Source organism: Urocitellus parryii, chromosome 12, assembly GCF_045843805.1.
Source record: "Urocitellus parryii isolate mUroPar1 chromosome 12, mUroPar1.hap1, whole genome shotgun sequence".
NCBI classification, from domain to species: Eukaryota; Metazoa; Chordata; class Mammalia; order Rodentia; family Sciuridae; genus Urocitellus; species Urocitellus parryii.
Genome location: NC_135542.1, coordinates 18,515,074 through 18,541,434, shown reverse-complemented (window position 1 = coordinate 18,541,434; position 26,361 = coordinate 18,515,074). Strand labels below are relative to the sequence as shown.

The following is a 26,361-nucleotide window of genomic DNA, read 5'->3' as shown; positions in this document are numbered from 1 at the left end:
GCCATCCTCCTGCCTCAGCCTCCCAAACTGCTGCGATTACAGGTGTGCACGACTGTTTTCATGCCAAGTATGTAAAGATGCTCCCGTATCCGTATCCCCAAGGGATTATTTTCATTCTGATTTTTGAAAGTTGTCAGAGAAACCCATTTCAGATTGGATTATGAAAGAGCTAACATTTCGGTACCATCAGGGTGCGGGTCACATAAAGTAGGGCTGTTTCCCTGGCACAGGTGGTCTGGTGGTGGGGCATGTGCGTGCCATGGGCCAATTGCATATTTCTCATTTAAAGAGCCTCCATTTTTTTTTTTTTTTTTTACCAACATAAAGATCATATCCCCAGGCTGTAGAAATCTGAGAGCCTTTTCAGGTACTGGAATTGAATTTAAAATATGACATTGGATTACAATTTCACTTCCATATAAAAGAAGACATAAGGAACTTTGCAGGTCAGGATAGTAATGGTACACCTTTGGCAAGACAATGTCTTTTTTTCTTGTGGGTGGCATTAAAGTTAGGCAGGGTGACTGCAGTGATTTGTTCACAGCTATCCAAAGGCTTTATTATCCCCAGGCTCTGAGAGAATTCACAGCCCTGTGACTCATATAACTGGATTTAAGAATATGGCCCATTTTATAGCCTCAAAGAACAGTAATGCTCAACACAGAAAGAACCATCAGATTCTAAAAGTTGCTGCCACACAATGATCACCAAGGTGACGTGTTCAAAAGGGCTGCAAGCAGTCTCTCAGGCACCAGGCCCACACCCCGACATCTTCCTCTCTGAAACATGTCTTTTTTCTTTTTTTTTTTTGCAGTACTAGAGATTGAGCCCAGGGTTGCTCTGCCGCTGAGCTATTTCCCACTCCATTTTTTATTTTGAGACAAGGTCTTTGAACCTGCCATCCTCCAGCCTCAGCCTCCCAAGCTGTTGGAATTACAGGCGTGAGCCCACACTGCGCCCAGACTGTATCTGTTCTTACTTCTTCCTGCTGAGGGGCCACACTGTGGAGCCTGAATAAGAGACACTGTGTTGGGAAGAGGGTTGAAGGTCTCTGGCAAAAGCGGTGGGCTCAGGGAAGCTCTGGCTTTGGAGTCAGTCACACCTGGGTTCTACACCAGCTCTGCCCGTGCCAAGCTCTGTGACTCTGGGTGGGTTACTCAATGTCTCTGAGCTTCTGTTTTCTTGGCTGAAAACGGAGAATACCATCTTTCTTGAGTTAAATGAGTTCCTATAGGTAAACACCCCAGAACCTGGCATGCTGCAAACAACCAATGGTAGTCATTGGTATCCTCGACTGTGTTTTTCTTGGGTCTTTCTCGCTGTAAACAGAAAGCCCTCTTCCAGGCTGACTCTGGGTATCTTTCAAGTCTTCCTGCAGAGGAGAAAATTACCAAGCTGTCAGTGTCCCAAACCAGGAAGCTGGCTGGACTTGTTTGTGGAGATCACCTCCTGGCAATCTCCTGGCTTCTCCTGGCAAAGTGGACCACCCTCGATGAATCCCTTAAGTAGCCCGTCTCACGAGAACCTGGCCTGTGACTCATGCCTTACCGCCAGCTCAAATGCTCTGCCTCCTCTGGCTGGGAGAGGAGACGAGGAATGAAGGAGGTGTGGGCAGGCGCCGACACGCAGGTGCCTCTCCGCTGCCCTGGCAGCCACTGCCCGCTCAGGAGGAGGCAGAGTCAAGGAACTGTTTTGTGAAGTGCAGCTTCTCTGGGTCTTTGAGGAAGTCACTTTCAAGGCCATGGCGATTTCTGCTGTAAGGCTTCCTGCTAAGATCTCTGTCCTTTTCAAACAGACTAAACCAGCATCAGGGTCATAATCCCTACCAATGAGCTCCAGAAAAACCACACATGAACACATGAGTTCTATGGAACGTGTGGGCAATCCTGGGTCAAAGCTGACTTGCTACACAACATTCAAGGGCCTTGAACTTGCCAGTACACACTCTGGTTCTTCAGGGGCGGTTACCATGCAATATGTTCTAAACTTATTTGCTGAATGAACTCTCTCTTCGTGGAATGGGAACAGGGATGGGGTGGGGAAAAATGAGCCCACATCTCATCAGAGGCACATTCACAGAATGTCTCCAGCTGGCTTGGGTGGTGTGTTGGGGTCCACTCCTTGGTTCCACAGTGCCTACAAGGCAAGTTCAAGGCCTTTTAAAGATAAGCAAGACAGGGCTCCAAGTTAAAAAATAAATAGTGTGTACTTGCTCCTTACCTTTGGACTTTGAGCCCTGTTTTGGAAGGTAAGGGGTATCGAGAAAAATAGAATTTGAAAAGGTAGAAATCAGCCAGGTGCAATGGCACTCGCCTGTAATCCCAGAGGCTTAGGAGGCTGAGGCAGGAGGATTGCAAATTCAAAGCCAGGCTCAGCAACTTAGCAAGACCCTCAGCAACTTAGTGAGATCCTGTCTCAAAATAAAATATAAGAAGGGGCTGGGGATGTGGATCAGTGGTTAAGTGCCCCTGGGTTCAATTCCTGGTACCAAAAAAAAAAAAAAAAGGTAGAATCTTCATTGAGATGTAATAAACATCCATCTAGTGAAGACCAGAGGTTCTTAGTCTGCACACAACACAACAGTTGTGATGACAAGGGCACAGCCCACCCTCCTCATCAGTGCACAAGGCGAGGCTTGCCGGAGTGTTTCCCTGGAGGTGGAGGCCAGCTCTGGAGGCTGAGTGATGGACACCGGCTCACTGCAAACTTCCCTCTGGACAGGTTTGCCTCCCTGCCCTGGACTTCATCCACGTTCTGCCTCTTGTTGCCCATTATGCGCCAGAAGCTTATCTGCATCAGGGCCTGTTCCCAAAGTATCGTGAGCCACCAAGTCTTCTGTTGTCACGAGACCGTCGTGATGCACGGAGTACAGAGTGGGTGCGGGGGCAGATGACCGCCTGGCCGGGATGATCTGGCCCCTGCAGGGAGGTGAGTGACGGGAAGGGTCACCGCCCTCACAGTGGTGGCATCATTCTCACTGCAGAGGGGATAGGTTTGATGACACACAGCACAGCTGAGTGCTGGTGGCACTTGGCTCATGAGGCCACAGTGACCCCTAAAGCTTTCATTGCTGCTGCGCTTCTCATGCCTCAGCTCAAGAGAAGTGGCTTCGTCACGCTGGGAGGAAAGAACAAAGGCTCTCCGGACACGCTGGCTTGGCTTCAGGCCACTCGCGTGTCTGCTGGTGACCCCTACCTTCTGCCAACAGAGGCAGAGGACATTCCTAAGGAACTGAACCACAATTACTGAGCCTTTCGGACAGGCATGTGACGCCGAGTGCCAAGGGGGAAATGCAGCTGGTCCGGGGGCAGCTGGCACAGAGGCCTGGGTAGAACCATCCTCTCCTAGGCGTGAGGCCAAGCGGGCTCTCCCCACTTGGGGACAGTGTTTACGTGAGGCAGAACACGGGCCTGAGCCCTCTTCTTTTTCCTCTATTTATATCACCTCCTGCTTCCAGAAGACTGCTTCCTGACAGGAGGGGAAAAGAAAAAGAATACACCCCGGCTGTCCTTTGGGAAAAGCAGTTCTGATAAATGATGGAGAGTGTGAGAGAGAAAATAACTGCATATCTGTTTCCAGAGCACCCGGAGCAAACCTGCCCCAAAGTTCTACCTTCTCCTCCTCAGGTTTCCCTGGCCAGAGACGCACCAAGTCGTCCCCAAGTGCAAAGCATCCAGCAAACAATGGCAAGGCAGAATGTGCACCTGACTTCCAAGACAGCCCGGGTTATGCTGCCTTAGCCGGCATAGCCCCTTTCTGTCCTGCCCTGTGGACATGCACAGCAATGCCAACTGGAGCAGGCTGGACCCAGGCCCCGGTGCAGTCACCCCAAAGGAATGGAGAGACCACAACCGTGCCAGCTGGTCAACTGTGCCATAACGATAAAGTAAAAGCACTGCGTGCCATTAAAATATGGCATATGGAACATTTCATATGTTTTTGAAATCTTAAAAAAAATGATTGGAATATAATCCCTGCAGCTCAGGAAGCTGAGGCAGGAGGATTGCAAGTTCAAGCAATTTAGCGAGGCTCTAAACAACTTAGCAAGACCTTGTCTCAAAATTCTAAAAAAGGGCTGGGGATGTAGCTCAGTGGTGAAGCACCCCTGGATTCAACTCCTAGTACCAAAAACAAAAACAAAAAACATTGGAACAAAGTTCAGACCGTCATCGAGGGTTGTAGCTGTTGGGCCATTCACCCTGCCCCTCTCCTGCTGAAGAGCTGGACGACTTGTGCAAGGCCACGTGTACATCCTTGAAGATGCTGAGAGGAGGCTGTCACAGGGTGAGATGGGTCTGGGACATGACCACACAAAGGGAGCCTGCTTTCCCTGGTTGGTGAAGGAGAGCCAGTCCCATCAGTGAGACCAGCGCTCCTGCCCTTGTGCGTCAGAGTCAGCATCTCCCCAGTTCTTCCTTTCCCGGTGGGCAGGGGCCCTGTCTGGAAGTTGCCCACCCAGCCACGCTCAGCCTCCATCCCCAGCTGCCCCCGACTTGTCTTGGGCTGAGTTCCTGCGGCAGCAGGGACCTTCAGGATGGGTATGGCTGGTGCTAGGGAGGCAGTCCCTATGTCGCCCAGGATGCCCTTGGCCTTTGTTTGCTCTTGTGGATGGAATGAGCACTCACACTAGGGAATCATTACTGGGTGAAAGGGATCATTTCCAGCCTTGAGGTAGAAGCAGAAGCCACCTGACATACGATGCACCTCACCAATACCTAGCCCAGTACCAAGCACATGCCGGTGGGTATTCAGACTAAACCTTGGTGACATCTGTGATATACATTCTCTGTGAGCCAGAAAACCTTCCAAGACAGGGGAGCTCCCAAGACAGGAAGGAGCTCCCAAGACAGGAAGCCAATTGCTGAGCTCCCTAGCTACTCTTTGTAGACCAGGCAGGTCACCAAGATGCTCTAGTGGAACGAAGGCAAATTTGAAGGCTATTTATATCAATAAACTCAACTTTATTCCATAAACTGACATAATCCTTGTCCATAATCCACAAGCCTCACATCCTACCCCTGGGCTCACGCTTCTCACTGGCTCCCTGGCCATCCACTAACTCTCTCTGCCTCGGCCTGACTTCCACACTACCCATATTGGGGGTCACAGCTCCCCAGTCCAGCTTCACCTCCTACCATGCTGTCACAAAGGACGCATGTTCCGAACCTTCGAGCGAGTCCTCAGTCCCTCAGAGCCACTGCATTGACACCTCCTTCCATGACATCCTTTTCCACCCGAAACTCCTCCATTTTCATCTGTGGAAATCAGGCCAAGCTGGGGCTGGACTGTGGCTCAGCAGTAGAGCGCTCACCTAGCATGTGTGGGGCGCTGGGCTTGATCCTCAGCATCACATAAAAATAAAATAAAGGTATGTGTCCAACTACAACTAAAAACAAAATATTTTTTAAAAAGTTATGCCAAGCTGTGGTGGTTCATGTGTCACCTCCACTGGGTTGTGCAGTGCCTGGCTGTTTGGCTGGACACCGTTTCTGGGTATGTCTGTGAGGATGTTTCCAGAGGAGATCAGCAATAGTATCAGCAGACTGAGGAGAGCGGATGGCCACCCCAGCATGAGAGGGCATTGTCCAGCCCCCATAGGAAAGGATGAGGAGGAGGATTCTGAGATGTGGTCTTCTGCCTTAGACAGAGATCTATGCACAGGGTCCCCTGGTTCTCAGCTTCCAGACCCCCATCCCACCCCTGGCTCTCCTGGGGCTCCAGCTTGCAGATAGCAGCTCCGAAGCCTTCTCGGCCTTTGACTGGGTGGGCCAACTCCTCATAATGAATCTCTTTCTGACCCCTGGCTAAAACAGGCCCAGATCAAGTGCCCCCTTTGCTGGGAGGAACAGTGTGCCACGGGCCTCCAGCATCTTTGCACAGCCTGCAGAACATGCCAATCTGCAAGGCCTCATCTCCCTGACCCTGAGCCATTCCGGGATGGCTCACCTGGCAATGAGGGAAGTCAGTGGCCACGGCAGGACTCCGAGGCAACTGCACCGGGGAGGGCTTGTTTGCTGGCTGCTACACAAGGCTCTCATTAGCTCTTGGCCCTGGGACCCTCAGCCACATGTCCTACCCCTGGGCCCATCATGTGGCCCTGAGGGTCTCGTGCCCCCTGGCTGGGGCTCCTCTGCTGGCTGTGCCATGGGTGGCCATGTGGCTTGGTCTAGTTTGGGCTCCTATGGAGCTGGGCCCTACTGGCCAGCACGCTTGCTTATCCTCTAAGGTTGAGGATCTTCCCTGACAATCTTCCTCAGAGGCTCTGAGCTGTCAGCCTGCCCAACCCCACAGCGCCCTGACCTCACACTGCGATTGCCTGGGTCACCCTCTCATCTTTCTGTAAGAGCCTAAATCCAGGGGCTGGGGAGATAGCTCACTTGGTAGAGTGCCTGCTTCACATGCACAAGGCCCTGGGTTCATCCAGGTGACAACAGAGGATGAGCTCCCAACCCATCTGTTGAACGGAGGCCTGCTCCGTCACCACCAATGCTCATTCAAGTCCCACCAAGAGGTGCCCGGCCTCATGACATCAGTTGCCCGGCCTCATGCCATCAGGCCAGGTCTTCTCAGCAAAACCAGAGCTTCTGTAACAGAAGTGAATCAGCAGGCCGAAAAGGGACAACGTAGGGGACTCAGGCTCTGACTTACGAAAGTCCCCGAGCTCTGCCACACGTGTGATATCCGGTAGCCCACCAGCTGCCCCGCCTGCGGCGCGATCGGGGGCTTCATCCACCTGACGTCCAGGTAACCTCCGGACTCATTCAGGGATACAGTGACGTTTAAAGGTGCCACCGATGGTGCTGCAAAGAAAAGCAGAGGAAGGTAAAGAGCCACAGGGACAAGCGCGGTGGAGCCACTCTCCTGGTTTTCCAGGAATTGGCCTTCAAGGGTCCCATGAAAAGCACACACACACAAAATGGAAACTGAAAACAGATTTCTGTCGTCACTTAGGGTCCATGAAATATGACGGGAGCCCCAACCAGTACGTGGTCCAGGCTCCCGGAGCCTCAAGATTCACTTCTGAAGCTAAAAAGGCCACAAGCACTGAAGTGGGATGACGGAGAAGGGCGGGAAGGAGGCAGGGGGCGCTCGTGGGCTCCTGGAGAGACCCCCAGGGTGGCCTGGACACCTGAGGGCTGCACAGTCCCCAGGCCGACTGGGGAGCAGCTCTGTGGTTTCGAAGATGTTGAAGGCAGGGTTGAGGTGAGTCTGAAACTGCCGCCACATGCAGAGGCAGGTTACTGATCTGAATAGAGATCATCAGTCAATGAAAAGTGTTAGGCAGCCTCCAGGGTCTGCAAGCCATCCATCGCCTGGGGACCACCTCAGACACTGACACAGATGCCCAAGTCCCTCCCACAAAATGCAGGATTTGCACAGAACACCCTCGTCCTGCTCTCAGTCATCTCTAGGCGACTCGTGGTACCTTCAACAGGGTAAACGCTCCATAAATAGCTGTTCTGCTTCATTGCTTAGGGAATAAGGATACCAAGAAATCTGTATGTGTTCAGCACAGTTGCGATTGTTCTCTCAAGTGTTTTTGATCCGTCATTAGTTCGATCTGAGGATGCTGAACCCACGGATGCGGGAGGCCCGCCGAGTGTGTGTTATAAGTGTGTGTGGGTGTAAGGACACAAGTGCATGGGTGCATGGGACACAAGTCAAGACCACTACTACACTCTTTGGGGAGTGAAGAACTTGACAGTGTCGATTAAAATTGAAAACAAGCTCTTTGACCAACGATTTTATTTCCATAAATTCAATCTACAGCTGGAGTTACATTCATTGCAATGTAATGGGAATATATGCCATCGGTCAGTAAATTATAATATAAATTTTGATACATTTCCCAATGGCATACTAACTACCCAGTCACTGAAAAGAATGAGGTATATTATGTGCATTGATACTTAAAAAAAAAAAAAAAACCAACAGGGGGATTGCAAAAAAGTACATGTTGGACCATTTTAGAAATAAAGAAGTGATTTATATAGAGAAGGAATTAAAAAATTGGAATAATATACACCAAACTGTATGTTGCCTATAATTGTATTTAAAGACTCCATATTTCTCATATGTCAGAAAGGAAAACAAAGCAAAATTAAACAAAAAACCACGATAGTCCTCCTCATCCCTACTGACTCTGGGAGCAGAAACCATGAAGGTGAAACTCAGCTCAGCTTGGGAACCGTCACAGTCACATTGCCAGCGCCGTGCCTATGGGATAAGACACACACCTTGCAGTCTGCTGCGGAATTTATGAGTGAGCATGCTGACTCCGCAGGCCTTTGTGTCTGCCTCCTCCTAGAACCCCTCTACAGTGACAAGAAGGAATTTTAAGGGCAAAAAGTAGTCAGTAGGTAGCCGAGTGTAGTGACACACGCCCATAATCCCTGCAACTCTGGAGGCTGAGGCAGGAGGATCATGAGTTCAAAGCCAACCTCAGCAATTTAGTGAGGCCCTAAGCAATTTAGTGAGATCTGGCCTCAAAATAAAACATTAAAAAGGCTAGGGATGTGGCTCAGTGGTTAAAGCACCCCTGGGTTCAATCCCTGGGACCAAAAAAAAAAAAAAAATGGTCAATGGTAGAAGAGAAATTGTAACCCATTTGAGAGCTGTAACTCAGCAAGTCTATTCTCCCCAAAGAACATGGGGAAGCTCAGTAGCCGAGGGCCCAGGTACTAAAATGGGGACAGGTCTGGGAAAATGTACATCACATTTTCTCTGTTCTTTGTGTATGTGATCAAAATAGACTCCACTGTCATGTATAACTAAAAAGAACAAACAAAAATAAAGTAAAACCTGTTCCTAACAACAACAAAGAACAGAGAAAGAGTTAAGGCCAAAAAATCAATAATGGAGATAAATATTTGACTAACCCAAAAGAAGGAAGAACAGGAGAACAAATACACAAAGAACAGAGAAAATGTGATGTACCTCGGTCCACCCCACTCAAATGGCAGTGCCACACTTGAATGGAATAAATGCCCCAATTTAGAGGCAGAGACTGTGAAAGGATTAAAACGCAGTGGGAGTTGGGGGTGGAGCTCGGTGGTAAACCACCGGCTTAGCATGTGTGAGGCCCTGGGTTCAATCTCTACTCCCCTCTAAAAGCAATGTGTATTCTGTACTTGTGCACATCTACACAAACATACATGTAAAATATATGTAAAAACAAAGTATATGCCACCTTATGAAACAGGTGTCGATACAACAGGTAGGAAAAAAAAATCAGTAGGAATACAGGTTGAAAACGACCATCAGCTAACTGGACCTAGTTGTCATTTATAGGTCACTCTCTGCTGTGAGAGCAACATGGTTACCAAGATGACCAGATGAAAGGGTCTCCAAGTTGCTTAGGGCCTTGCTAAATTGCTGAGGCTGGCTTTGAACTTGTGATCCTCCTGCCTCAGCCTCCTGAGCTGCTGGTGTGCACCACGGTGCCTGGCTGTGGCACTGATTTCTAATTTAGCTCAATCCCCCGTCCTCAAGCCCTCAAAATTTCAGATCCAGACCCGTCTCTCCATCTGTACTGACTGTGACGCTGACTGTACAGGGAGGGACACAGGGCGGGGAAGAGCCTGTGTAGGTGAAGTGAGGACCCTGAACTGGGGACAACAGAAACTACGTGACCGGAAGGGGACAGAACTGCCACGGCCATTCCCTTGTTCACAGAAAAGGAAAGAAATCTAAAATCAAAAGCGATACAGAGAAGAGTCTTTAAAGTGTAAGGATAGTACCTAGGTACAGTACCTAGGTAAAGATAATACCTAGGAACAGTACCTAGGTAAAGATAGTGCCTAGTGCCCGCGGCTGGGGTAGGGCCTCATGCAGAACAGCCTGGAAAGCACCTTTGGGCTCCTGGGACCTCGTGGGTGCTGAGCAAATGTTAGCCAGACCCAGGTCACTGTTTCTTGAGTTTAATGCTATGAATAATAACTTTTGTGTATTATATTTTAATTCAAAATGACACTGGTTTTTAAAAGTGTGCATTATCTTCCTGTGTAAAAGAAAACACTACCAGAGGTTAGCATGGATGTTTCCCCTAACCCCTTTTAAAGTGAACACTGAAAACCAGGCGCCAGGAAAAGGTCTGAGTGCTCACACACCCCGGGAGCGTCCACTGTGAGTCCCAGGAATTACCTCCTTCTGTGGTGCTGGCCAGAACCCAAGGGCTCGCTGCTGACCAGCCTATCTCGTTCATGCAGGACACGCCGACGCTGTAATTAGCCAGAGCTTGCAGCTGCTCGATCTGATACAGATGTGGGGTGGGCGAGGTGTAAAAGGTCATGAGCGAGCTGTTACTCAGCGGGTCAACTTCCTTGACCTGAATGAAGTGAAGGTACGGACCAGCATTAGTCAGAGGGTAGGAATGCTCAACCTGGCACACATGCCATCCTCTGCATGTGGCCCTTCCTCTGCACCTGGACGGGGACAGATCTGCTTCCTCTCCGGGCACACATGACTTCTCCCACCATTGCTCAAGCTACTGGGGTAGCCATTGGGGATGGTGGGAAATGCCTATCCTAAAGATTCTCACTGTGGCAGTTAACAAAGCAACTAAGTATGATTATATCATAATGGTTATAGCCCACATTATACTAGAAAATAAAATAAGGTAATCCCTCCTCCCCCAGACCCACTTCTTTTTTTTTAACATTTATTTTTTAGTTGTAGTTGGACACAATATCTTTATTTATTTATTTCTATGTGATGCTGAGGATCGAACCCAGGGCCTCACACATGCTAGGCAAGTGCTGTACCACTGAGCCACAACCCCAGCCCATCCCAGACCCACTTCTATTATTATCATCATTATTATTAATTTTTTTTTTTTGGTACTGGGGATTAAACCCAGGGATGCTTAACCACTGAGCCACATCCCCAGCCCTTTTTATTTTTCATTTTGAGACAAAGTCCCGCTAAGATGCTTAGGGCATTGCTAAGTTGCTAAGGCTGGCTTTGAATTTGTGATCCTCCTTCCTCAGCCTCCCAGGTTTCTGGGATTACAGGCATGTCCCTCTGCCCCATGCCTGGCCCCACCTCGATTCCTGATCTCATATTCCAGATGTTTCACAGAATATGCAACACAGGCAAGACCCTGCATATGACTGGCACAGCCTAAAATATTTACCCTGTGGCCCTTTAAAGACAATGCTTTCCAGATCTTCCTCTGGGTAGATGGATTTGTCGGCTTCACTTTTTAAAGTTCATGTTCTTTATATGATGTAGCCTGAGAATCCCCACTCTTGCCTTGAAGCTAATTTCCGCAGTGTGCCCTTTCTTGTTTCCCGTCTGCACTCAAATAGAAACTCAACTCCACAAGCACACACAGGTAATGCAAATTTTATGGCATTTGGGGGGGGGGGATACAGCAAAGGACCATTTACAGTTCATCCAGAAGTTTGTTCCAAATCTCCTTTAAACACGGATTTCCTCATCCCTTCCCGCACACACTCCACAAGCCTCCCCACACCCCTCTCTAAACGTCTGTGCGCACAGCAAGAGACCCAGAAAAACTCCAGTCCTGGGCCAAAGCTACCTCTCTCCCTCAAGCACACCTCCTGTTTGGGGTTGGGGTGATAGGAGATTTCTTTTTCTCCCACTGCATGTTTTTTTTCTACAACATGAATACTTATAAAACCTGAAAAGACAGACAGTACCATGTAAAACTAACAGCAATTTGGAAAAAAAAAAAATCTCCACTCCATAAGATATTGCTTGCCCTTAATAACAGGCGTGCAATTATGGGATGGGAATGCACGGTGCTGTGATTTCAGCATACGGGTTGCAGTGTAGGGCAGCAGGCCAGAAATAACCATTTTGGAACTCCACATCCCCTGGTGGGTGCCGTGAGGGGGTGGGGGCCGAGCTCCACCTCTGACTCAGATCCTGTGGGGGACAGGAAGGTACCAGTTGTCCCGAGGAGCCACCGGTGGAGAAACAGGACCCTGTGCTTATCTTGGGCGGCAGAATTGACTCTTTGTTTTCTCGAACTGGAGTACACACTCCTTCCTGTGACAAGCCACGAGGACGAGGCAGGCTCTGTCCCCACCCGGTTTCCAGAGTCGCAGGTGGAGCATCCCCAGGCACCCACACTCCTACAGCACGCCCCTGGAAGGAGCCGAGCTTCTGGAAGGTCCTTCTCATGGTCCCTGGGGAGAGGGCCTGGAGCGGCAAGGAGTAGGTGCCAGAGCTAAAATTAGACATGGAGCATGTGGCCCAAAAATGGGTGACGGAAGGGCCTAACGTCAGGACCAAAGGAAGCAGAAGGGTGTGTCCCGCTAGTGTGTGGATCTGAATCTCGTCCAGAACATTCATTTGTTACCAAGTCAGAGTTTAAAATTGTAGCAAAGCACAGAGCCATACTTGGTGGTTTCAGGAATGGGGATTCACTCTCCATCAGCAAAAGGTACAAGGGTAACTCGTGGGGCCCACCCCACTAACCCAGACCTGCTGAGGGAAAAAAGGACACTCGGTTCAATACGAATTTCAAGTAATTTTTAGTACAGATAAATCATAGAGCACTGTGTCCTGTGTTCCTGTGTGCTAAGTCTAGCAGTCCTGGTGGAGAGGAAAGGAGGACAGGATCCAAGATGGGCAAGAGGGCCTGGCCTCAGGCTGTCCCAGGGTGACGTTTCACGGTACAAAAGCCACCGCACAGACAGAGCAGGGAAGGCTTCTCTGTGACCATCTCCCACCTTCAGGGGTGCCTGGCGCTCCCAGTCCTTCCAGCCATCCCTCCCCAACTCACATCTACCCTGACACCCCCTCCCCAAGGTGTGGGGAGGGTCTTCCTCAGAGCCCCCCTCAAGTTAACGGTCCTCAGTAGAGAAGGCAACCCCAGTTTAGCAGGGCCCATTTGAAAAGGGCTGGTCCACATGTCAGTGACGTTATAAATGAAAAATGTCGACTTCTAGGGAAACCCGCTCTGCATGTTCCTAATAATAGAGCCCTAAAACACATGATGAGAAAACTGATAGAACTGAAGGGAGAAACAGACAACTCAAAAATAAAACTTGAGGGGCTGGGGGAGGAGCTCAGCTGCAGAGCACGCACGTTCCATCCCCAGGGGTCCCCCCTTCACAAAGGTTGAGACCTCAGTTTTCCACTTCCAGTTACAGATAGGCTTACTAGGCAGAAGAGCAACAAGGGAACAGAAGACCAACGAGACCACCAACCAACTCGACCCGCCACGTGTAGAACACGCCACCAACTACAGCCAAATACACATTCTTCTCGAGTGCCTCTCAAACAGTCTCCTTAACAAATTTAAAACTACTGAAATCATAATACGTATATTCTCCAGACACGATGTTATTCCATTAGATACCAGCAAAAGAAGAAAATGTGAAATTTTTACAACGACGTGGAAATTAAACAACATACTCCTATAACCAAGAGGACTAGGATGAAATGCCAGGGAAAAAGACAAAAACAAAAAACTTGAGATGACTCAAAACACAATAAAAAGTAACTTTATGTGATGCAGCTAATGCAGTGCTGAGAGGGAAATGCATAGCATATACGCCTCTACTTAAAAAGAAATCTCCCATCAATTACCTAATGGTCTACCTCAGGAAATTAGAAAATAAAGAGAAAATTAAACTGGAGCAAACAGAAGAAATTGAAGACTAAGGCAAAAAGGAATAGGATGGAGGTCAGAAAAACAACAGAAAAAATTTCAAAGAAACAAAGTTGGTTGTTCAAAAAAGATCAGCAAAACTGGCAAATCTTTAGCTAGACTGATCAAGACAAATGAGAAAGGGAAACTGCAAATTACTAAAATCAGGAATGAAAGGAAGGACATTACTATGAACCTCAAAGAATTTAAAAGGACTCTAATGGCATACTATGAATAATGGTAGACCAACAATTAGAAAACTTAGATGAAATGATTGAATTCCTAGAAACACACAGACTATCAAAACTGACTCAAGAAGAAATAGAAATCTGAGTAGACCTACACCAAGTAAAAACACTGAACTAATATTAAAAATCTTCCCAGAAAGAAAACCAGGGACCAGCTGGCTTTGCTGATGGATTCAAGAGAAATTTTTAAAAGATTTAAATATTCAAGAAATAAGGCATACTTCCCAACTCATTAAGCCAGCAAGATGCTAATAACCAAAATCAAAAAGAGCTATCATAAGAAAGCATAAAACGCTGAATAAAAAGCTCTTATGACTATAGACGCAATTAGATGGTGGTGTGGTTGGGAATATACTCAAAACCATTGGACTGTATGCTTTAGATGGGTAACTGTTACAGAATATGAAATAAACCTCAAAAAAAAAAAAAGTGTTTAAAGAAAGGTGGCTATTGGCTGGGGATGTAGCTCCGTGGTAGAGTGTTTGCATGAGGCCGTGGGTTCAATTCCTTCTGCCACACACACAAAAAAAGAGGCTATCCCTGATGATAGCGTGCTGGTACCTGGGAGGTTTACAAAAAAAAAGGTGGACGAAAATTAAGCCAGGATAGGTGATAATGTTAAACTCTTGAAAATATTTGTACTTATTTATACTTTTATGTATAAGAGCTTCTCCATGGCCACATCCCTCTTAACATTTGGTATTATCACACAGTCTTTGTCAGTAGAATGGATGTAAATGGTATTTGTGTCATATTAAAATTTTTGCTGATTTCCAATAATTTTATTCTTATGTTTTATTTTTATTCAGTACAAGGCCTCGTCTATATTGGCCACAATTTTTCAGTTGAGTCAATCTTGCATTTCTTACTGGTCCGTCTTTATTTTTTAAATCTTCTGATATTATTACTTTGTAATTGTTGGGAATATCTTCTCCCACTTGTAATTTGTCTTTTTATTATTTTTTAGATTTCTTTTGTTGAAAAATGTTCTTAAATTTAATATGGGAAATGTATTAATAATTGTGAACAATGCTAATTGAATCAAATTGACACGTTTAAAAAAAATGTTGTCTACTCTTCAACAAAGCCAAAATATATGAACCTAAATTTTCTACTGAAATTTTTAAAATTTTGACAACAAAAATTCTTAATCGATCTAAAAAAAAAAAAAAAATTAAGCCAGGCTTCGAATGGTGGGATGGGGTGAAGGTTATTTTTAGGGATAATGCTTATTTTTATTCCTCAGAGAAGGAACAGCTGTTAGATAGAGTAGGAGGCACTAAGGGCAGAGAAAGTAATTGTTTGCTATCAAAAACATCTGGTTGACAACATTCTTCAGAAGCCACTTCCCTGACTTGGCAGGCTGGCCTATGTGAGGGTGAGACTTTTTTAAGTAATAAACAAGGCATTTAGGAGACAGGACCATCCCTGCCCCAAGGGTGACACGCACGGCAGAATGCGCTCTCGTGATCAGCAGATGACCCTGGTGCTTGGTGACCTGCTCCACGCAGATGCTCCCCAGGCTGCGGAGCACAGGGGTCCCAGCTCTGCTCTGGGTGTCACAGGTGCCCGGGATGCCACTCAGTTCTGCCGCTCAGAGGCTGTGGAAGGGCTCGGACCCTGAAGTGCTCTGTATTTCTAGTCAGGCGTCTGCAAAGTCCCTGGGCCATTGTGGCCACCGGGTAAACAGTAGTGTTAATGCCACCGTTTCCATTTTTGTGAAAGGAATGTCCGGGAGCACAGCTTACATCAGGCCAAGGTACCATTTTAGGACCGTCAGCCTATATTTCTGACAGCATTCTTTTATGCCAGTTCTAAGTAGTGGTTAAAAATGGCTCAAGAGTCACCAAGGCCTGTAATCCCCAAGGTCCCCAGGGAGACACTGCCTAGGTGCTACTTTTAACAGCAGCAGGTGACCTGTGTGCTGCTGGCCCGTTGGTCCTTCACAGCAACAGCCCAGGAGGAGTCCTACTGGGGCTTCTCTCATCAGGAATGTGTTTCTGTAATCAAAAATGGATCCTCACTGGGCGAGGTAGCAAAAGCCTGTAATCCCAGAGACTCGGGAGGCTGAGGCAGGAGGATGGCAAGTTCAAGGTCAGCCTCAGTAACTTAGTGAGGCCCTAAGCAACTCATCGAGACCCTGTTTCTAAATTAAAAAAAAATAAATAAAAAAGGGCTGGAGATGTGGCTCAGTGGTAAAGCATTCTTGGGTTCAATTCCAGGTACTTAAAAAAAAAAAAAGAATTTTCCCTGGTCTCATGATGTTCTCTCTTGGAAACAAGCCTTCTTCTGGTTGGGTGCTGGGCAGTGAAAGAGAAGGAAGCACATGGTGGACAGAGGGTGGTGGACACTAGCGGGGGAGTCGAGGCATGTGGAGCCCGTGGGGGAAGCTGGCAGAGCGGGGCTCAGGAGGCAGGGCGGGGAGCAAGTCCTGCAGGGCACTGCAGGTTTACCTGGATGCTGCAATTGCTGAATGGAGAGTATCCGTCAAAACCTGGGACCCAGGAGATGAGAACGCTGTGAGCCGTGCTCTTGTGGATGCGGACTTCTTTTGGCGGGGAGGGAATTGCTAGGGAAACACAAAGGCACAAGCACAGTCGTGAGCCCTGGAGGCCAAAGCCACTGAACAAATGCGCTTCACCACTTTGTGTCTTGCGATTGGCACGAGGACCCCATTTCCAAGAGGAGCCAGCTGGACTGTAGGGCAACGTCCTTCCAGCAATGGGAGGGCTCTGCTTGTGCCTGGGAAGTGGGACTCGGCTACTTCTCTCATCCCTGAGAAGCCACGTGGAGGGCTTCCCGTCCTTCACTGAGTGCGTATTCTTGACACTGCTTGTGAGGCCACTTGGCTGGACACTGGTGTAGTGAACAGGGGCGAGAGCCACAGCCCTGCCTTTGTGAAGTGCACAGCCCCGTAGGGAGGCCCACATTGGCACCATGATGGTTGGAATATGAGGGATCCCAAGAAAACTCAGGTGTGAAGCACTGTGGGGATAGTCAGAGGCGAAATGATTAGATCGTGAGAGCCGGAACCTAATCAGTGGATTAATCCAGTGACCTGGGTTAATTGGGTGGTAACTGCAGCCAGTAGGGTGCAGCTGGAGAAGGCAGGTCACATGTCTTTGGGGTTTATATTTTTGTCCCTGGTGAGCAGAGCTCTCTCTCTCTCCTGGTGGCTGTGACCTGAGTTCTCTGTCCACCACGCCCTTCCACCATACTGTGCTGCGTCACCTGGGGCCGAAGTTACAAAGTCGGCCATCTAGGCACTGAGACCTCCAGAACTGAGTCCCCAATAAACTACTCCTCTCCTAAGTCGCTCTTGTCGGTCATTTTGGTCCCAACAACACAAAAGCTGACTGCAACCACCAATGACAAGAGGGCCCTGTGAGTAGACGAGAGGGTGGCACAGGGCTGCGTGTGTGTGTCCGTGTGCGTGTGTGTCCGTGTGCGTGTGTGTCCATGTGCATGTGTGTGTGTGTCCGTGGCGAGTCTGTGACCGTGTGTGTGTCCGTGTGCGTGTCTGTGTCCATATGTGTGTCCGTGTCCATGTGTGTCTGTGTGTGTCCGTGTGCATGTGTGTGTGTGTGTGTGCGTGTGTGTGACGCGTGCCTGTGTAGGGGATCAGCTTTCCACTAGGCCACAGGTGAGAATCAGAGGACAGAGCAACTGCTTCTGCTGGGGGCAGGTTCCTGCCACAGTGTGCCTGCAGCCACCTAAGTCCCCTGTGGGACAGGGAGGGCTATCTCAATGACAATCCAAAGGGGATTTGAAAGCTTGGGGCATCTTTTCACATTGAAGTTAATTGTCAGTAAAATTTAATCTAATACAAGACGATGACCAGCATTCTTGTGAGCTTACCATAGGCCATTTTGTGTCATTTGATTGTTGCTAAAACCCTATTAGAGAGCTGGCCTTACAGTCCCTTCCTGCAGATGAGGAAACTGCACAGAGAAATTAAAACTTGCCACAGGTCACAGAGGGGTATGAGCAATAGAAGGCCCTGAGCTCAGGACTGCACGACCCCAGAGCTTGTGTCCTCGGCCAGGACGAGGGAGGCCTACTGTGAGTGATGTAGGCAGATGGGCGGGAGCACCCACGGGCCTGGGAGGCTAGTCCACCACCTGCCCAGGCATGGCCTGGGCACTGTGACGTACCTGCTCTACACACAGTCCCTTCTGTGTAAATGGGGACAGGGAATACCTGCTCCGTGAGGCTGGGGTGGGGCAAGACAAGATCACATGTGTGGCCTGAGCTAGGTGGGGAGGGAAGGAAGCAGGGGGTGGCCTGGGCCACGTTCAGCAGGGAACCATTGAGATGATCTAGATCTGGCATGATGGACCTGCCTCTTCTAGATCCAAATCTGACCACATACGTTCCAGCAATAACACTTTGCAGGAGGTGCCAGGAATTGAACCCAGGGAGCTTTACCCCAGAACTACTTCTCCGGCACTTTCTTTATACAGATATACATTTTTGAGGCAAGATTTTACTAAGTTGCTAAGGCTGGCCTTGAACTTGCAACCCTCCTGTCTCAGCTTCCAGAGAACTAGCATTACAGGGAAACACCACAGTGCCCGGCTTCATAGCAAGAATAATTCAGAAAAAGGGGATCTTGGTTGCTCTGACATAAATTTTAAAATAAATGAAAGCCCAAAACACAAGTTTGGGAAACAAGATTCTTTACAAATTTACACCCACTCACAGATTTCTGAAATTCCCAACATATCTTTTGGAACTGTCATAATGGGACTTGTAAAAAAGGAAGGAAGTTAAACCCTTCCTCCAGGGATCAATTTGAGTTTGCTCACTTTTAAAAAAGTTCCAGTGAACTTTTAGAAACCGCCCTTTCAAAGCCGGGTGCGTTGGCACACACCTGTAATCCCAGCCGCTTGGGAGGCTGAGACAGGATTGTGAGTTCAAAGCCAGCCTCAGCAAAAATGAGGCATTAAGCAACTCAGTGAGACTCTGTCTCTAAATAAAATACAAAATAGGGCTGGGGATGTAGCTCAGTGGCCAAGTGCCCCTGAGTTCAATCCCTGGTTCCAAAAACAAACAAACAAACAACAACAAAAAAAAATAACACGGCACTTTCACAGCCTTTGTCCGGACAGACGACCTGCTGAAACTAAAATCAGCAAAAGAGAAGAAGAGTTTCTTTTGTAGTTTTGCACCCCTCTCCTGTGTGCCAACCTCGACCAGCACCAGCTCAAACAAGCTGCTTCTTTCCTGCATTGTTTCCCCAAAGATAAGATGAAAGAAACACGGTCCCAATATTACCTCTCCAGTGTATGCGATGTATCCAAATTATATAATATATGTATATGTAATATGCATCATATGATGCATTTATGTAATTTATGTAATTTATTAATAATATTAGTAATATAATTAGTAACAGATATGTATTAATTTTATATTAAAATTAATAACATGATTAATAATAAGTTATGTTATTCCATATATTATATGAATACACGTTACTTATTATATAAATTATAATACATTTTATGTGTATGATTTATAATATATTATGCATATGATATGTGATGTAACATTATTATAATATATATATATCTAAATTAAGATCAGATGGCGAAACACGAGGTGTGCTTGGATTCTGAGAGTAAGGAAGAAGACGTGCAAAGAGACAGGGTGGCTTTAGGGTAACCCTTCCTTTCAGTTTCGGTTCCAACACCTCTGGTTGCCACACCCTTGGGTTCCAGAGGAGGGAGGCCATGTGGAGGGTTGGAAGGTCTCCCCAGCCTGCTTCTGTCACTGTCATTCCCAGTGCAGGACACTCAGCCCCACTGAGATCCAAGCTCACAGGAAGCAGGGGGAGGAGGAGGAGGAGCAGGAGCTGGGCCCCCAGAAGACAGACCGTGACCTGCTCTCTCCTCCCGGCTCCTCCCTCTAAGTCAACAGCTGGGGACACTTGTGTCAGGCCCAGGTGGCCCAGGAAGGACAGAGTCTACTTCCTGGACTGACTCCTCAAGCAATCCCTCCTCCAGGGCTCTTCAAAGTTGCTGGGAGAAGCTCAGGGTGGAGGTGGAGGTAGGAGCTACTATGTTCAGAGGTGAACATGTCAGAGCTGCTGTGTTTGCCAAAGACTCATGTGCTAGGTATCATTATTATTACTATTTAGTGCCAGAGATTGAACCCAGGGCACTTAAGCACCGAACCACATCCCCAGCTCTTTTTATTTTTTATTTAGAGACAGGGTCTCGTTGAGTTGCTTAGGGCCAAGTTGCTGAGGCTGACTCTGAACTCACGATCTTCCTGCCTCAGCCTCCCCAGCTGCTGAGTTACAGGCGTGTGCCACCGCGCCTGGCTGTGCTAGGACTGTGTGAGCCCTTTATTTGCATTCGATCATTAAGCCTGGACAATAGGTAAGGTTTTGCAATTATCTCCGTTTTTCAGAACCGAATGCTGAAGCCACAAAGGTGAAGTGACTTGTCCGAGGCCATAAAGAAAGTCAGTGGAAAGCCAGGGCTGGACGGGAGCAGCTGTCTACAGGAGCTCACCCCAGGCACCCCAGCCCCAAGTCCGCGGGCCCTGCCCATGCTGCTCACCTTTGATGTTGATCTGCACGCCCTCGGACACGGTCAGCCCTTTGTCATTGTGAGCCTCGCAACTGAAGACCGCCATCTCCGTCAGACCTGCAGTGGGAAGGCACCATGAGACCTGGAGTAGGGGACGGGCCACTCCTACTGGAATCCTGGGCTCAGCATTCAACCATTTCTCAGCTCACCGCTTCAAGCCCAAAGCACAGAGTTCAGTGAGAAGGTGTGCAGACTGCAGACGACCAAACCATGAACTCACAACAAAAGCCCCTGGTCCCAGAGCAGGCAGCCCTGCACCCCAAAGGCAGCTCCTTCCCCTCCAGGCTCTGACTGGGGAGGTGGCAGCGTTGGTCAGACTTGCAATACTGCAGAGAGAGGGCAGACTCGCTGTCCCAGCTCCAAGAAGAGTGGGTTCTGAGGCTGGTCAGCCGGTTCCACTGTACCCATGTCACTCTGCGGGGGACATTTCAGAATACCAGGGAGAGCAGGGTGAGAGCACAGGGTCAGCATTTCAGATGAGCTTCTGCCGTGGAGCCTCTGCTACCAGTGACGACTGATGGGTTCCCGGAGAATTGCTAAGTGAACACAGGCCCTGTAACTAAAGGGAGGGAAGACGCTGAGCCAAAGGAAGAAGAGTCCATCACTTCAGAGGTGAGAGACACCTGAGAAATGGATCTTGGTTTTTAAAACCACCCTCCAACCAAAGGAACCAGGGCTGCATGGAATAAGGGCGGCTCTCGGTCAGGGCAGGAGCAGAGGGAAATCACCCAGACCGGGCATGTACCACTCGACGGCACATCCCAGGGATGAGCCCACGCAAGCAGTTCTTTCTGATAGTAGCAGGGATAGAACCCGCAAGTGCTCTACCACCAAACCACATCCTCAGCCCTTTTTTCCCTTTTCTTTTCAGACAGGGTCTCACTAAGTTTCTTAGGGCCTCACTAAGTTGCTGAGGCTGGCCTCGAACTTGGAAATCTCCTAATACAAATACAAAATCAGCACTCGGAGTCCACATGATATGGGAACAGCACCTCCTGGAAGGGGAAAGCCCAGGGCGATCCTAAGGAAAGTGCAACCTGCTGCAAACACCTGGAAAGGGCCCAGGTCCAGGACACAAGGAAAGTCTGAGAAACCGAAAGGCACAGGGGAGAGGGCGGAATGTGGAATCGTGAATGAAATCCTGGGACAAGCAAAGGACAGAGGTAGTGACAAAGGAAACCTGAACTCAGTCACCAGGAGGCATCAGGAATGGCGCATCAGTTGTGACAGACGTCCCAAGTGATGGCGATGCCAGTGTTACCGCTGTTTAGCGTCCTTGCTTCCCCCATGTTGAAGTATAACACCAGAGAAGCACACCGAGGCAAGGTCAGAGTGGAAAGCAGAAGCTTTATTAAGGACAGCAGAAAAGACTTCTCCCGGAGGAAGAAGGGGACCCAAGAGGTGGAATCCATGGAAGGGCCAAGTCTTCCCCTTTTTATAGTAAGGTTTTCATCTGCCCCCCCCCCCATTCCTGTCCTTTGTTCTGTTGTTTCAGTGATGGCATGTAGGTGGGAAGGCCCGAAGGGTGGGCCAAAGAAGTAATCTGGGCAGGAAGGACTTTGGGGTCAGCATCTCCAAGTTTGCTGAAAGCTGTTTCATTAACATTTCTTTGGGTTGGGCTCTGGGCCTTGGGGACATTCACATTCTGCTCTGCTTTTCCCAGACTCCATTCTCAACATGGCCTTCATTTTCGATTTTACTCCATATTAGACCCAATTTACCTAACTACACTGACTACCTATCTTTAAATCTGGCTTCTCCAGGACCGCGAAAGTGAAGGTGGGATTTACCCAGATCCCTTGGCCTATCCCCCCGCTTTCTTTAGATCTGAAACTGTGCTAAAATTCAAAAGGTCATGTTTTAAAAACACAGCTCTGTCTACTGTTTTGGTTGATTCTGCATCTCTGGCACACAGAAGTGTCCCTGGTAAAGAAAATGAGGTATATATACACAATGAGCTCCATTCAGCCACAAAGAAGAATGAAATTATGTCATTTGCAGGAAAATGGATGGACCTAGAGATCATGATGTTTGTAAAATAAGCCAAACTCAGAAGGTCAAGGGTTGGGAAACCTCAAGGTATGTGGAAACCAGAGAGAAAAGGAAAAGAAACGTATGGTGTGTGTGGGGGGGTGGTCTCAAGAAAGTCAAAGGGAGGTCAGTAGAGGAGGAATCAGGACGTAGGAGATGGTGGGGGGGAGTGCTGGGAGTGATATTGGCCAAATTATATAGTTACATTGTGTGCATGTACAACTATGTAACATCAAATCCCATCATAGGCACAACTATAATGCACCAATTAAAAAATATGGAGGCCGGGCTCAGTGGTGCATGACTGAAATCCCAGCAGCTTGGGAGGCTGAGGCAGGAGAGTCACAAGTTCAAAGCCAGCCTCAGCAAAAGCAAGGCTCTAAGCAACTCAGCAAGACCCTATCTCAAAATAGAGCTGGGATGTGGCTCAGAGTTCAAGTGCCCCTGAGTTCAATCCATGGTACCAAAACAAAAAGAAAAGAAAAGAAAAAATTAAAAAGCCAGGTGTGGTGGCTCAGGCCTATAATTCCGGTGACCTGGGAGGCTAAGGCAGGAGGATCACAACTTTGAGGCCAGCCTTAGTCCGTAAGCAACTTAGCAAGACTCTGTCTTACAAAAAAAAAAAGCGGGGGGGGGGGGGCGTGCTGGGATGTGGCTCACTGACTAAGTGCCCCTGGGTTCGATCCCCTGTACCAAAAAAGAATTGTGAAAAACACATATCACCTCCTGGATATGTTGAGGCTTGTATTCTAAAAATTTTCATGATTTAAGCAGTTGCAAGGGGCTGGGGATGTAGCTCAAGCGGTAGCGCGCTCGCCTGGCATGCACGCGGCCTGGGTTCGATCCTCAGCACCACATACCAACAAAGATGTTGTGTCTGCCGAAAACTAAAAAATAAATATTAAAAAATTATCTCTCTCTCTCTCTTTAAAAAAAAAAAAAAAGAACTTAAGCAGTTGCAAGAAACATAATTTGAGGACCTTGGGTATCTTCTATGTGTATTGAATACTGTCCTTGAACTTGCTGAGCATGCCCTCTACCACTGAGCAGCACCCAGCCCCACCTGGAATATCTTGGCACTAACATTGACATTGCCCATTGAAAACACTCTTTTTCACTGGGGGTTGAACCCAGGGGTGCTTAACCACTGAGCCACATCCCCAGCCCTTTTTTTATATGTTATTTGGAAACAGGGTCTTGCTGAGTTGCTTAGGGCCTCACTATGTTGCTGAGGCTGGTTTTGAACTTGTGATCCTCCTACCTCAGCCTCCAGAGCTCCTGGGATCACAGCATGCACCATCCTGCTCAGCTTCTTCGCCAGTCATGTACTTCTCCCTGAGAATTCCATCCTAAGAGCATTTGTGTGTGTTTGAAAGTCTTTGATGAATAACCCTAGGATGCTTCTTGACATCAAAAATACACTGAAATTGGAAGAAATTTTTTTTCTGCTGGGTTGATTCTATTTATTGTTAGGATTCAACTGCTTAAAACAATATAAGTAATCTTTAAATTTAAAAATGACAACTTTATTAGTAGTGCACCTTTTTTGCTGGATAAAGTTGGAATTTTCTGTCTATACGGTGGTCAGGAATTTCTTAGCTCCAAGTCAACGTAGCAGGGCAGCCATTCTCAAAGTGCAGCTCAGCGACTCCTTCCAGGACGCACCTTTCCCCACAGTCAGTCTTTCTCAAGTAAAAACCTTTCTCATGATAATAACATGTTGTCTGTTCTTTTCGCTCTCATTGTCTCAGGAATGTATGATGGAATTTTCCGGAAGGGTTTTCCAGAGGCTGCATGTTGTGTGATGACCTCATAACTCTCTCCGTTAGCCCAAAGGAATAGGTGCTGTGTATTCTTGTGTTCTAAAATTTTTCCATTTTAACTTCTAATTCAGATGCAGTTCACATAAAAGAAAGCTGTTGGGTTCTCAAGAATTTTTTTCTTTTATATTGTAGATTTAATACAAGGTGCTTAACCACTACCACTTCCCTAGAGCCTTAAAAAAAAAAAAAATTGAGACAGGGTCTCACTAAATTGCTTAGGGCCTCACTAAGTTGCAAGGCTGGCCTTAACTTGTGATCCTCCTGCCTTAGCCTCCCAAGCCACTGGCATTACATCTGCCACCACAGCTGGCTGAGTTCTCAATAATGCTTAAGACTATACAGGGGTCACTTTTAACCTTCCAGGTCCTGAGCTCCCAAAGGAGATGCTCAGGTCACCCACGAACTTGCTGGCTAGGTTCTTGTCCAAGAGACACAGGGGCTCCCTCAGAAGGCCCCGGGACCTACTCACCCACACTTTTTATGTTCTGGGCGACAGACAGGCAGGTTAAACCCAGCATTGGACTTCAGTTATTCTTATCAAAACTCTCGGAAAACACTACAAAGAACAAAATCTATCCAACCTGGTCAGGAGCAGAAAGTGGAAGACCATGGTGCAGCTGCAGGTCCTTAGAGCCGGTGACGGACGCGCCCCCAGGGAGGCTTGTCCACGCGGGGGAGGGGGGGCACCACTGGAGGTCAGGAGAGAGAGCGTTTTCTTTCTCTCTGCTTCTCTGCAAAGTGTCCACAGCTCAGGACAACCATTCAGAGCAAGCCTCCTGACGCCCACACCAGCTCAGAAGTGCCAACCACTGCAGCAGGGTGGGCACCCACACTGAGGACAGGCCACGGGTGCGCAGAGACGCAGAACCCAACCAAACCGAAGGCATCCTCCCTGCAAGCCAGACGCACCCTTAAAGCCCAATACAGACTTCCATATTAGCGGGGTTTACCGGGGACTGAACCCAGGGGCACTCACTCTTCCACTGAGCCACACCCCAGCCCCTATTTGTATTTTATTTAGAGACAGGGTCTCCCTGAGTTGCTTAGCACCTCTCTGCTGCCGAGGCTGGCTTTGAACGTGCGATCCTCCTGCCTCAGCCTCCCAAGCCACTGGGATTACAGGGGTGCGCCACCCTGCTGGGCCCAATACAGACTTCTTCATGTTCTGTGTGTGTGTGTGTGTGTGTGTGTGTGTGTGTTGCCGGGGACAGAAGCCAGGAACTGGCTCCTGCCAGGCAGGCGCTCCACCACTGAGCTGCAGCCCCCCTGCTCAGATTTTTGAGTTAGACTTTTATGGTTTACGACACTAGCTCCCCACCCAGAGGCTCACTTCTGAGTCTGGAAGGACCAGGGATGAGTGTGCACTAGGAAGGTGGCTTTGTCTTACTGGCCCATTCCCCTTCTGTGGATGGACAGTAACCACCAGACTGGAATAGATCTGTTTGTTTTATAACCCAAACCCTTGTGGTTTTCCAGGGAGAAAACCATCCACCCCGCTAAGTCTCTGAAGTCTCCACCCTGCCTCCCACTCTCTCCTGAAGGTCCCAGGCCACCAAGCCCCGAGTCTGCCCAAGCCAGGGCTTTGCTCCAGGCCACCCCCTCATGGCCACCAGTTCTCCTGCCCAACTCCAGGATCAAGGCTCACACCCTCCTTGCTTGGTCTTCTGCTGGTTTGAAAAAAAGATGGCTATGACACAGATCCAAAAGAAATTGTAAAGGAACATTCAGTAAACAGGATGTCCCCTGGAGGGAAGGACCATCGGAACTGCGGAGTTCCTAGGAAGACAGTCAGGCCAATTCTTGGGGGAGTAAGCAACCCTGCAAAATGACTACAGGAACAAGTTTGCGCCTCATTTAAGTTTTCTGGTGTCCACCTTTCCACCAAAGAAAGCAGCAGTGGAAGAACACACTCCAGAGACAAAGACGGGGGCTCAGAACTCTCCCCGTCCTGCCTGAGGCATTCAGCAAGGGCTCACGGAGTCCTCCCTAGCCACCATTTTTCCAGGAGCTGAGGATATCCATGGATAAAACAAAGG

The 26,361-nt window shown here is 48.4% G+C and overlaps 1 protein-coding gene across 1 annotated transcript in view; it reads right to left on the bottom strand.

Moving 5' to 3' along the window:
* Mertk (MER proto-oncogene, tyrosine kinase) overlaps positions 1–26,361 on the bottom strand; it is a 99,941-nt gene that overhangs the window by 30,166 nt on the left and 43,414 nt on the right. Inside the window, exons 5-8 of the mRNA XM_026380056.2 lie at positions 20,442–20,528; positions 16,326–16,441; positions 10,144–10,327; positions 6,649–6,800 (exon numbers count right to left, since the gene is read on the bottom strand). Of these exons, the coding sequence (XP_026235841.2) occupies positions 6,649–6,800; positions 10,144–10,327; positions 16,326–16,441; positions 20,442–20,528 (539 nt within the window). The remainder of the gene's footprint in view (positions 1–6,648; positions 6,801–10,143; positions 10,328–16,325; positions 16,442–20,441; positions 20,529–26,361) is intronic.